At 31.1% G+C, this 13,920-nt stretch overlaps 1 protein-coding gene across 1 annotated transcript; it reads left to right on the top strand.

Annotated features, from left to right (window-relative positions):
• The first annotated feature begins 7,026 nt into the window (after positions 1–7,026).
• LOC107468427 (protein FAR-RED ELONGATED HYPOCOTYL 3-like) lies at positions 7,027–8,304 on the top strand. Its single transcript, XM_016087709.1, has 2 exons — positions 7,027–7,315; positions 7,496–8,304. The coding sequence occupies exons 1-2, from the start codon at positions 7,027–7,029 to the stop codon at positions 8,302–8,304; spliced, it is 1,098 nt and encodes a 365-aa protein (XP_015943195.1).
• The last annotated feature ends 5,616 nt before the right edge of the window (positions 8,305–13,920 follow it).

Raw genomic sequence — 13,920 nt, 5'->3', positions numbered from 1 at the left:
CCCCCCCTTTTTTTGTCGGATGTTATTTTATCCCGCTTAGTAGTTATTTGTAATTTCTGGTGTTTGTTTCCTGGGCTTTAAGCCCCGTTCTGTTCAAGAAAAAAACGTTAACATGGTTACCCAAAAAATAAAAATGATTAAATTGTCATTACATAAAAAATTTAATCAAATTTAAATTGTAACTCAATACTTCAAGTTTGACATTAAATAACTATGTTAACAATAAGGTAAATTCTATGATATAGATAATAACTTAGTATCTACATGACTACATGTGTAGATAAACGGTGGCAAGTTGTGGTTATAACAAGTGATATAAGTAAGGGATAAATTATTCACTATTTTAGAGAGTTGTAGAAAAATTTAATAGAATCATGTGAAGGGAGTCATAATTAAGTTTGATAATAAAATGTTATAATGAGTAATTAATTTTGGTTGATTAAGGACCCAAGCCTTGATCCTTTTTTTGTTTTTGGACAAAAACGTTTTTTTGTGTCATAGGCCAAAAAATATAACATACATTAACATTATTTTTACTCAATATCCAGAAAATTCAAACATCACTCCAATTATGATTACTCACAGAAAAAATAAAAAAGGACCTCGCTGCATCTACTAACCCCTTCCAAGTTTGGGGTTTCATCCAATTAGCATAATCCATATGCAGAAATTTAATATTGAAACAAGTAATTATGTCACGTCTAATGCATCTATTATATAAAATAGTTTATAGTTAATGTTTAGTAATATTAATTTAATGAATCATTTTAAATTAAAATAAGAATACTATAATAGTGAATCAAATAATAAAGTTTGATTTGTTTTGTATTTATTTAAATATCTAAAAACACCAAAATATATAACACGTCCACAAAAAAATGATTCTTCTCTTATAGAATTGCAAATTATATATTTTATTAAATATTATATGAACACATTATTATGCATATAGTATAAGCAAAAGAAAAAAAATACATAATGGTGAATACATACTAAAATATTATCAAAATATACTATTGTTAAGATATAATATAAATAAAAAATTATGTATGTATGAATAAATACTAAATGTGTAGGCTTAAATTATATGTTGATGAATTTGGTTACATAATTTAAATTATGAATATTAATTTATTTTTTATAAAAATTTAATTTATAATTTTTTTTAATATCTATACACTATACCCAACCAAAAATTTAAAAATAAAGAAGTTATTAAAAAATTGTTATAAAAAAATATTTATTGCTACCAAATGTTAATGTAGACAAAAAATTGTAATGATCAATTAATAATTACAGTATCTATGTTTGTAGCCTGAAATTGTTATTATAGCACATGCTCGAATGGAGAAGTTTGGATATAGAATAATAAAGAATTTTGAAATTGTTATTATAGCACATGTTCGAATGGAGAAATTTGGATATAGAATAATAAAGAATCTTTTTAGACATACCTGAAATTAAAAGGCATATTCATACAAAATTTTGATGACATATTTAATGGAAGCTAATTTTGATGTGCGTATAGTTGTTTTGCACGTGCGATTAATTACGTAATGCTACAGAAGGAAAAAACTAATTTTTTAAAGTGACCACGTGAATGTCATTTAAAAGAACGGATGTGATTGCATGACTGTATAAAATATTTTACACTGCAGTTAGTTGAAAATTAAACTGACGTTTAACAACAGAAATATACGAAAAATTAGAGATCAAGGGCATTTCATTTTGAAAAACCACTCTAAAGAAAACAAAACCCAATGGGTTCATCATGAACTGGCCTGAGTGGCTGAGACTAAGAGCATGCTGATAAATCCGTAATTCTATGATGAATTTTTATCTGAGAAGAGAAAATTTTAACAACTTATTATGTTGCACTTATTCATTGAGATTGCATGCTTTTGTAAATTTCCTTCTAATTGTGGCTAATTTTTTAAAAAGAAAATACGTTTCATGCTTAAAATTGTCAAATTTAATTCACTTTTATTCCATTCGATATATTGATATGTTTGTTTAAGTGATATAAGTTTTAAAAGGTTATGATGGCTCAGGAAGTTAGAGAAAAAACATGCAAATGCGGATGATTCATGACGAAATGAATACTGTAAATTCTCCAAGTTGTGCGTACGCATCATAGGTGCATACGCATGACCCCTGGCACGTGACTCGCTTGAACGAACACTTTTTTTGCGATTTCAATCTCATTTTAGGTCCGAACAAAATCATTTCTAAAGCATTCGAAGCATGGATCAAGTGGGTTTTCATCCTGTTTTAGGGTTTTCGGGTGTGTTAATTTAACTTTCCCATAATTTTAGTTTTTGATCCCGTTTTGGTTGAGTATTGTTTATATTATCAGCTCCTTCCATCTGAGGTTACCCGATTTTTATTGTTAGTTTATTGTTTTATTTTTTTACTATTTTTAGTTTAGGAACACGGGTTGAGTTTCCATTTTTCTTTAATACAATTTGAGATTTTATATGTTTATTGTTGTTCATTTGAGTTGTTATTATTGATTTCTTATCTTGGTTAGTTGTAAATTTTATTTTTTCATTTTAGAGACTTGTGTTGGTTAGTTGTTGTTAGGTTTAGGGTCCGCTGTTGGTAAGTTGCAATGTTTATATATTGAGTCAACTGGGTCAAGACAACTCTGACAACAGTATGCATTCTATTGTTATAGAAGGTCAGCAAATGGGTTTCGTTAAAGTTGGTAGCAGGCTCTGATAAGGAAATTTTCTCTTTTCATACCATTTTTCCAGTTGCCTAGAGGAGAGAACACGATGACATGTTCTAAGGCTTTAGACTGTACGTAAGATGTTGCTGCAGCAGCCAGCTATTGTTTGCTATTGTGGATTATATATCCCACTAAAAATGGAATTACTGATGAAACGCCGATGAAAATGCTAAGCGGTCTTTTGGACAAGCATGTTTGAGAAGATTAAAGTGCGAAATAGTGTGGAATGTTGTTTTATATGTGTTCGGTAATTAATTCTGTTGAGCCGTGAATTTTTATCCTAATCTCTCTGTTGTAACACTTTTATTGTGATTCTCTATCCTAAACATGCATTCTCCTAAAGCAAGAAGTATTTAGAAATCGTTTTTACCTAAATTTCTTTAGGTTTGTCGTTGACCTTGTTGTTAACATCCTTGCAAGTGTTAATACATGTAAATATCTTTCATAAAATAGTTTACTTCTATCTAGTTCGTTTTAATTTTAGTTTTGAAGTCACTCATTCTTATATTAAGCTTATTTTTATAAAGGTGATAATTATAACCTTAGCTAGTTTTTCTTTTCTTAATTGTACAATATCTTTTATGATTGTTTTTGACAAAATAGTTGTAGTATATAGTAGTATAATGAATATAAACTACTTAATAAATTATTAAAAAATGAAAACAGTAGTTATTTTAATATTAGAAGAAAACAAAGCCAAACATGACACAATGAAATTAACAAAATACTTATTCTTCGTGTACTTTTTAATTTTAGTAGATTTAGAAATTTTAAAAATTAATTAAAATATTTATTTTTAATATTAATTATAAATGTTTGAGTATTTTTTATTTTTTATCTATATATAAACAGGTGAACTAGTTCAATCATTGACTTGGTGGTTGGACTAAAACCTCAGTAACCTAGTAATCCAAGTAGTTCAAACAGCAGTTCAGTTCTAAAACTATGGTTATTATTAATTTATTGAAAAAATATTAACTTAATATTATAACAGTGAATAATAATTCTGCTTAAATAGAGTACTAAACAAAATACTATATAAAAATTATAAAAAATTATAAAAAAGAATAAATATATTTTTGATAACCTCACATTATTATTTAATAACATTTTTTAACGAGTTATCCACGAAGATATGAAGATATTAAACATTTGGTATTCTTATTACAAATTTTTAAAAACATAAAATTTAAATAAATTATATAAAACGATTTTACTTGTAAAAATGATCTAAAATAAATAGTAATTTATAAATATAAATTAATTAGTATCTACATGTGTAGATAATCGGTGGCAAGCTGTGGTTATGACAGGTGGTATAAGAAGGAGACAAATTGTGCAGTGTGTCAGAGAGGTTACAGGAAAAGTTTAATAGAATCACGTGAGGAGAGTTCTAATTAGGTTGGATAATAAAATGTTATGATGAGTAATTAATTTTGGCTGATTAGGGGCCAATCCTTGGCCCTTTTTTCGTTCTTGGACAAAAACGTTTTTTTATGTCAAAGACCTTTATAGTAAATACCCAAAAATTCAGAAATCACTGCAACTATGGTAACCAAAATACAACAAGGAGAATAACGTCACTGAAACCACTATGGCAAAGAAAAAATAAACCCGACCCATAGAAAAAATAGTTGATCCGCCATTTTAGTGAGTCAAACCCATTCCCAGATCCCAAATGTTGCTTACCCCAAGAAGCATGGTTCTCATGAAATGACAACGCTTTGCTGCTAAAAGAAAAAGAAAGAAAGCACTAAGAATACACAGAATGCATCTCCTCCCAAGTCCCAACCCTTCCTCAGTTCTCCCATATCTTTCTGTCAAAAGAAACGGTAACCGTAGACTAACCGGCGCAACCCACCGCACCCGCCCATCGCAGTCACGGGCATGCGTGAAACACAGAAGCCTCTCCTCCTAACCCTAGGTACCCATCTCCATTTTTTGTTATCTCCTTCCTTCCCCCAAAATTAAAACGAAAACCTTAGAGGTACTGCCGCAAGTAGTGAGCTAAGCCGTTCGTTGCAGTCAGGAACTTGCCTCTCCATCCCGTTGGCGTTCCCGGAAGAACCACACCCAGTTGGGTCTCCTTCTTGGCCCTATACCGGCGGCGTCGTCTGGTTGCAGTATTCCTTCGGAGGTTAATGCTCACTGCTAGTGGATGAATTAATCTTACCCAGCCGCACTTCTACGGTCCGTTGTCCTGCTCGTTGCATGGTCTCCCACTCGATCGTGCTTCTGCCCCTTTGCTAAAACTGCTCAGAGAGTAGGTAATGGGCTTTTTTGTAATGATCACTCTGTGTTTTTCATTCTTCACTCAGAACATCTTATTTTTAGATTCTGCTAACCCTACTCAGATTGAAATTTGAATATAGTTGTATTATGGTCTTGTTTTCTTGTTTTTGGTTGATATTTGAGTGCTATCTTTGACTAAGCATTCTCAGTTTCTGGGTTTGGAGGAAAAAATATACATACTTTCTATTATACATATTCAATAAGTATCTGATTAATTATTATTCGAATGTTGTGGTTAAAATTTTTGATTGAATGATGATTTGGTTACTGATTTCCTTTGCTTGGATTTGTTAAGTTGATAGTGTGTTAAATCGGTTTGTTGCTGCCGTTTTAAGTTGCAAAATTTTTTAGGGTTTTGCAATTTCAATTGCCGGATGCTTTATTCAGGTGTTGTGGTTGTTTATTTGTTAAATTGTTGTTGTGTGTACCTATTATTGTGTTTGAAATCAGTGAGTTGCCATTTTCTTCTTAAATTACTAATTTGCTAATTTGGTAAATTATTGTTATCGTGATATTTGAGATTGTGGTTGGCTATTACTGGGTTGCTGAGTTTTTCTATGAAGGTCTTATTCTTGTTAAATTATTCTTGTTTCCATGCATAACTTGTCCTTGTGGTCTACAGTTTTATTAGGTTTGGGTTTGAGATAGCTTTGATGTATTTTGGTAATTGTGATGTCTTTTGATGAGATGTGGCCCAAAGCAGCCTTTGATTTGGTTTATATATGGTTGACGGCCTAGAACCTGCTAGTACTATTCAAATTCTGCTAACCCTACTCAGATTGAAATTTGAATGTAGCTATATTATGGTCTTGTTTTCTTTTTTTTTGGTTGATCTTTGAATGCTATCTTTGACTATACATTCTCAGTTTCTATGTTTGGAGGAAAAATTATACTCACTTTCTATTATACTTGTTCAATACTTATTCGATAATGATCATGGGAATGTTGTGTTTTGAATTTTCGAATGAATGATGATTTGGTTATTAATTTCCTGGTCTTGAATTTGTTAAGTTGATAGTTTCGTAAGTTTGTTGGCCGCTGCCATTTTAAGTTGTTAAATTTTTACGGTTATTGCAGTTTGCTAATTGCTGAATTTTCTATTCAGGTCTTGTGGTTGTTTATTTGTTAGGGTATTGTTGTGTGTACCTATTGTTGTCAAATTATTACTTTGGTAATTTGGTATTTTATTGTTGTTGTGATATTTGAGATTGAGATAAGCTATTATTGGGTTGCTGAGTTGTTGAATGAAGGTCTTCTTCTGTTTAAATTGTTCTTGTTTCCATGCATAACTTGTCCGTGTGGTCAAAAGTTTTATTATGTCTGGGTTTGAAATAGTTTGGATGCATTTTTTGGTAATTGTGATGTCATGTAATGAGATCTAGCCCTTAGTAGCCTTTGATTTGGTTTATATATGGTTGATGGCATGGAACTTGCTAGAGGTAAAAGTGTGTAATTTTATAGCAGAATTAGTTATTATTTTGAAAACCAACTTCTACAACTTAATAGATGGAATGCTATGCTGGGATGGGCAAGTCAAACGGTTTGTCTCCAGATAAAAGTGAAAATGAGTTAGGCCTTTCAAACAACAACGTTGTTGACGAGGATGAGTTAAGAAAGGTTAAGTTGTTGTCGGATGAAGATGGTCGTGAATATGAAGACGTGACTGGGTTGAGTGCAGAGGATATAATGAAAAAGGTGTTTCGAAGTGAAGAGCGTGCATATGAATTTTATTGTAGGGTAGGAAAATGCAATGGGTTTGGGGTCCGTAAGGGAGACTATGCAAATGATGAAGATGGGACTGTAGTGAGAAGGAGGTTCTTCTGTAATAGGGCTAGCCTAAGGGATGGAAAACACTACAACAGAGTAGACAGGAAGATATGCCATAGGCCTGAGACACGCACGAATTGCCAGGCCCTGATATCTGTATACCTTGATAAGGGTAGCTCGGTTTGGAAGGTCGGAAAGTAATCCTCGAGCATAACCACGAATTGATACCAAGGGGAATGGTTCACATGATCCGAAGTTTCCAGGCGATATCGGGTTCTGCAAAGGCCCACATGGATGGCATGCATGCGTATGGGTTGCCGACGTCTAAGATACTGGGGTACATGGCTGGGATTGCGGGTGGTTATTCTTGTTTGGGTTTTACCAAGAAAGACGCATACAACTATATTGATCGGTCGAAGCATGCAAAGGTGGTTGATGGAGACATGAACGCTGCTATAGTCTACCTGGAAGGCAAGGTAGCTGCTGATCCCATGTCTATGGCCCGGTATAATTTGACTGAAGAAGGTATGTTGGCAAACATATTTTGGGCAGATGGTCCTAGCAGGGTTGATTTTTAACACTTTGGAGACATCGTTGCATTCGATTCGACGTATAAGAAGAAAAAGTACAACAGACCCCTTGTCATATTCTCAGGTTCAAACAACCACAAGCAAACAACGATTTTTGGTTTTGGTTTGGTTTTAGATGAGACAATCAGTTCATACAAGTGGATGTTAGAGAACTTGTTAGAAGTCATGTGTGGGAATATGCCCTCTATTATTGTGACCGACGGGGATGAATCAATGATTGCTGAAGTTAGGAAAGTGTTTCCCTGGGCAACCCATAGGTTATATGCATGGCATCTGCAGAAGAATGTGACATCGAACACCAACGAGCAGATGTTCTGTGATGTATTTGCCAAGTGGTTATATGCCGGCATGGAGGTCGAAGAGTTTGAGGGTGAATGGGCACAGGTTGCTGAACAGTATGGGTTGCTCAATAAGTATTGGGCGTTACAACTGTATGAAAATAGGAAGATGTGGGCAAATGCGTACTTGCGTCGCAAGTTTTGTGCTGGGATTTGCACGACGTCTCGACGTGAGGGCATCAATTCCCATCTAAAAAAATTTTTGTCGTCTAGGCACACTATTCTAGAGCTTGTGCAGAATCTGGAGCTACTAGTACGGGAGTACCGGAACAATGAGTTGGTTGCACAGTTCAGTTCAATGTACGGTGTTTCCGTTATGACGACATGTCTTGATCCCATGGAACAGTTTGCGGCATCGGTGTACACGAAGGTCATATTCACACAAGTCAAGAAGGAGATTGATTCTATCTCGGTCGTTAACTTGTTGACGAGCAACCCGTTCCTCATAGCACAAAGGACCATGAGCCACAAGATCTATACCTCTGCTATTGTGAGGCAGAACCACCGGGAATCTGAACAGCACACGCTCATCGTTCGTGTTAATTTTCTGAGGAACAAAAAGGGGAGAACCAATTTGAAAAAATGAGTATGCCCACATCAACATCAACTCCATGTCTTCCACATACACGAAACGACCGTCTGTCCCTGGATCTGTAACTGCACGAGCCAAACCAAGTTATTATTTCAGAATAATGCATATCTACAACATCACCATTATTCTGCCTTTATAGGAGTGCTACAATAAAATACCTATTGAATATTAAAAATAATATAAATGATGTTTGTGCTCACCAGTCACTTCAGTAGGATTGCTGCCACCACTGCCATCTCCAGAGTCCAAATTGTCAACTGCCATGAGGACAGAAGAAACTTTCTGACATAAAGGGAGTGAACAGAAAGCACCTTCTAATAATCTTGACGGTCTTCTTCTCACCGATTGAGCATGTGGTGTTGGCCGACGAGCGGGAGGAGACGCTGCATTACGCAGCCATGCCAAGGCTTCCGACAGATCATGGAAGCCACAGTGTTCATTATTCCAGAACCCGTTCACCTGATGCTCGCATTCTTCCCATGACCTGTAAATGCCTGGGACACGACCTCTTCGAACGACATAGAAGGGAAAACAACCAGCTTCGATCGTCATGACCATTAACACATGCAAGTGTGGCTGTATCTTCGAAGAACACGGAGGAAACGAAGAGGGCTGACACCACTATGAAAAATATGAGGAAAGCATTTTATGATTCCTGGATATATCCATTAACACCCCTTCCCACCGGCCCAACCAAAATCCACATGAATCTAATTCCACATTCATCCTAAACTAATTTTACTCACATAAAGATGGTAAAAATAACTTTTTTTAGTTGTTTATTTAGCCACATTTTAAAATATATTCTATGAAATATAAATTAGTAAAATAATATAAATTATAAATAGAATTGAATCGGCAAGTAAATTAAAATATAAATTTTTAAATTAAAAAAGGGGAAATTTTAAAAACTTTACAGAAAATCTCAACTCGTAAAAATTTATTAAATTCTCAAAAAGAAAGTATTAAAATGATAATGACATAAAAACAAAAACATAATATTATAAAATTTATAAAAAATAATAAAAATAAAATAATTCTCTAATAAATTTTTTGTTAAAAACTTAAATTTTAAGCAATTTAAAATATTGACATAAGACTCAAAATAATAACTTTAATAATATAACAACATTTTTTATAAAGATGTCACTTTTAATTTTTAATCTATGTCATGTCTCAAAGTTTAATATATAATCTATTCAATAGATGAGATAAAAAACAGATAAGTAAATAAGGTTGGGATAATAGAAACAAAAACAGATAAATAAGTGTTTTTATGTTTGTATAGTTTAATTATAGTTAAATAACGAAAAGGTAATCAGAATTAAAAAAAAAATCTAAAGTTGATCTGACTATAGAGATCCAAATCATAACAAAATAAATCTCATTCCAAATAATAACAACTACAGTATAATACATTGTTATCGTATCACAAATTACAAATATGTGAAAGTCTTTATTTTTATTTGCATTTCATTAAAAACGCGGTTCATTTTTTTTAGAGTAATATATAACTATTTGCATTGATTTTTTTGCCTTTCCTGTTTTTCAATAAATGTGACTTGTCTCCAATATTCTCAACCAATCACAGTGTAAACGTTTGACTATTATTTTATGATGTAAAGTCATACAAAAAATACTAGACAGTGAACACCTCATGTAATTTTTAATGTCTTTTGGATACATAATGCAACTACTACTCAATTGAAGAGAAAAATAGGATATTTGCTTTCATTTCTCCCAAATTCTTTTTTTTTTCTTGATAAAAAACCAATATAAATGAATCAAAAACTGATTCAAAGGGCATGATAACAAGATGTTACTTTTTTGACACGGTAACCAAAAAAAATTATGAAATCTCAACTTTATTCATTAGCTAGGTAATTATTATATGTAGTAGATTACATTCTCAACACATTTCAATCTCAAAATAAATATATATACTGTTCACTGTAAATACACATCATCACTGCTAACCCGTCCATTCTTTAGTTTCATCGTGATTCGTGTAATTAGAAAACTCTTCATTGACTCTTCGATAACCCACCCTAATCCCCCTAATTAAACCCACAATATATGCTACATGCATCATTATTGACAACACCATACCTCCCACTAATAATAATAATAATAATAATAATAATAATAATAATAATAATAATAATAATAATAATAAATAATTGACATTCTAACAATTTCACCATAAAATATACAGTTTATTATTTTAATTAATTTATATTTATAAATTACTGTTTATTTTAGATCATTTTTAGAAGTAAAATCGTTTTATATAATTCATTTAAATTTTATGTTTTAAAAATTTGTAATAAGAATATCAAATGTTTAATATCTTCACGTCTTTGTGGATAACTTGATAAAAATATGTTATTAAATAATAATGTGAGGTTAGCAAAAATATATTTATTCCTTTTTATAACTTTTTTTTACAATTTTTATATAGTATTTTGTTTAGTACTCTATTTAAGCAGAATTATTATTCACTGTTATATCAAGTTAATATTTTTTCAATAAATTAATAATAACTATAGTTTTAAAACTGAACTACTGTTCGAACTAGATGGGTTACTAGGTTACTGAGTCTCTAGTCCAACCACCATGTCAATGATTGAACTGGTTCACCTGTTCATATATAGATAAAAATAAAAAACTACTCAAACATTTATAATTAATATTTAAATACATATTTTAATTAATTTTTTAAAAATTTCTAACTCTACTAAAATTAAATAGTTCACGAAGAATAAGTATTTTGTTAATATCATTGTATCATGTTTGCCTTTGTTTCCTTCTAATATTAAAATAACTACTATTTTCATTTTTTAATAATTTATTAAGTAGTTTATATTTATTATACTATTATATACTACAACTATTTTGTCAAAAGCAATCATAAAAGATATTGTACAATTAAGAAAAGAAAAACTAGCTAAGGTTATAATTATCACCTTTATAAAAATAAGCTTAATCTAAGAATGAGTGACTTCAAAACTAAAATTAAAACGAACTAGATAGAAGTAAACTATTTTATGAAAGATATTTACATGTATTAACACTTGCAAGGATGTTAACAACAAGGTCAACGACAAACCTAAAAAAACTTAGGTGAAAGCAAACGATTGCTAAATACTTCTTGCTTTAAAAGAATGCACGTTTAGGATAGAAAATCACAATAAAAGTGTCACAACAGAGAGATTAGGATAAAAAATCACGGCTCAACAGAATTAATTACCAAACACATATAAAACAACATTCCAGACACTGTTTCGCACTTTAATATTCTCAAACACGTTTGTCCAAAAGACCGCTTATCATTTTCATCGGCGTTTCATCTGTAATTTCCTCTTTAGTGGGATCTATAATCCACAATAGCAAACAACAGTTGGCTGCTGCAGCAACATCTTGCGTACAGTCTCAGGCCTTAGAACATGTCATTGTGTTATCTCCTCTGGGCAAATGGAAAAAGGTATGGAAAGGGGGAATTTTCTTATCGGAGCCTGCTACCGATTTTAACGAAACCCATTCAGTGACCTTCTACAACAATAGAATGCAGACTGTTGTCAGAGTTGCCTTGACCCAGTTGAATCAATATATAAACATTGCAACTTGCCAACAGCGGACCCTAAACCTAACAACAACTAACCAACACAAGTCTCTAAAATGAAAAAATAAAATTTACAACTAACTAAGATAAGAAAGCAATAATAACAACTCAAATGAACAATAATAAACATAAAAAACCTCAAATTATATTAAAGAAAAATAGAAACTCAGCCCGTGTTCCTAAGCTAAAAATAGTAAAAAAATAAAACAATAGACTAACAATAAAAATCAGATGGTAGGAGCTGATAATATAAACATTACTCAACTAAAACGGGATCAAAAACTAAAATTAGAGGGAAGTTAAATTAACACACCCAAAAACCCTAAAACAGGATCAAAACCCACTTGATCCGTGCTTCGAATGCTTCAGAAATGATTTTGATCGGACCTAAAATGAGAGTGAAATCGCCAACAACGTGTTCGTTCAAGCGAGTCACGTGCCAGAGGTCATGCGTATGTGCCTATGATGCGTACGCACGGATTGAGGATGAAGCGTATACACGACTTGGAAAATTTACAGTATTCATTTCGTCATAAATCATCCACATTTACATGTTTTTTCTCTAACTTCCTAAGCCATCATAACCTTCTAAAACTTATATCACTTAAACAAACATATCAATGTATCGAATGGAATAAAAGTGAATTAAATTTGGCAATTTTAAGTATGAAACGTATTTTCTTTTTAAAAAATTAACCACAATTAGAAGGAACTTTACAAAAGCATGCAATCTCAATGAATAAGTGCAACATAAGTTGTTAAAATTTCCTCTTCTCAGATAAAAATTCATCATAGAATTACGGATTTATCAGCATGCTCTTAGTCTCAGCCACTCAGGCCAGTTCATGATGAACCCATTGGGTTTTATTTTCTTTAGAGTGATTTTTCAAAATGGAATGCCTGTGATCTCTAATTTTTTGTATATTTCTGTTGTTAAACATCAGTGTAATTTTTTGTATATTTCTATTGTTAAAAATTAATTTTTTCCTCTTGTAGCATTACGTAATTAAACGCACATGCAAAACAACTATATGCACATCAAAATTATCTTCTATTAAATATATCATCAAATTTTTGTCTAAATATGCCTTTTAATTTTAGGTATGCGTAAAAGGATTCTTTATTATTCTATATCCAAACTTTTCCATTCGAGCGTGTGCTATAATAACAATTTCAAGCTACCAACATAGATACTGTAATTATTAGTCTATCATTACAATTTTTTGTCTATGTTGACATTTTGGTAGCAATAAATATTTTTTATAACAATTTTTTAATAACTTCTTCGTCTTTAAATTTTTGGTTGGGTATAGTGTATAGATATTTTTAAATAATTCTTTTATAAATTAAATTTTTATAAAAAATTAATTAATATTCATAATTTAAATTATGTAACCAAGTTCATCAAGATAATGTTCAAGCATACACATTTAGTATTTTTTCATATATACATAATTTTTTATTTATATATTATATCTTAACAACAGTATATTTTCATAATATTTTAACATGTATTTACCATTATGTATTTTTTTTCTTTTGCTTACTATGTGCATAATAATGTGTTCATATAATATTTAATAAAATATATAATTTGCAATTCTATAAGAGAAGAATCATTTTTTTTGTGAAAATGTTATATATTTTGGTGTTTTTAGATATTTAAATAAATACAAAACAAATCAAACTTTATTATTTGATTCACTATTATAGTATATTCTTATTTTAATTTAAAATGATTCATTAAATTAATATTACTAAACATTAACTATAAACTATTTTATATAACAGATGCATATTTAATTAAATGTTGCTTAAAATTATTTCTAACTAATTGTATTATTATTATTATTATTATTATTATTATTATTATTATTATTATTATTGGATGAAAGCTCAAACTTGGAAGGGGTATAGTAGAGGCAGCGAGGTCCTTTTTATTTTTTTTGTGAGTAATTATAGTTGGAGAGATGTTTGGGTTTCTTGAA

This window comes from Arachis duranensis, chromosome 10 (assembly GCF_000817695.3).
Source record: "Arachis duranensis cultivar V14167 chromosome 10, aradu.V14167.gnm2.J7QH, whole genome shotgun sequence".
NCBI classification, from domain to species: Eukaryota; Viridiplantae; Streptophyta; class Magnoliopsida; order Fabales; family Fabaceae; genus Arachis; species Arachis duranensis.
Note: the sequence above shows the minus strand (reverse complement) of the source record. Positions and strands in the feature narration are given on the sequence as shown.

Coding starts and splice junctions, on each gene's coding strand:
- LOC107468427 (XM_016087709.1), top strand. CDS start 7,027: ATGGTTCACATGATCCGAAGTTTCCAGGCGATATCGGGTTCTGCAAAG. Junction 7,316..7,495: donor GTATAATTTGACTGAAGAAG/GTATGTTGGCAA, acceptor GTTTGGTTTTAG/ATGAGACAATCAGTTCATAC.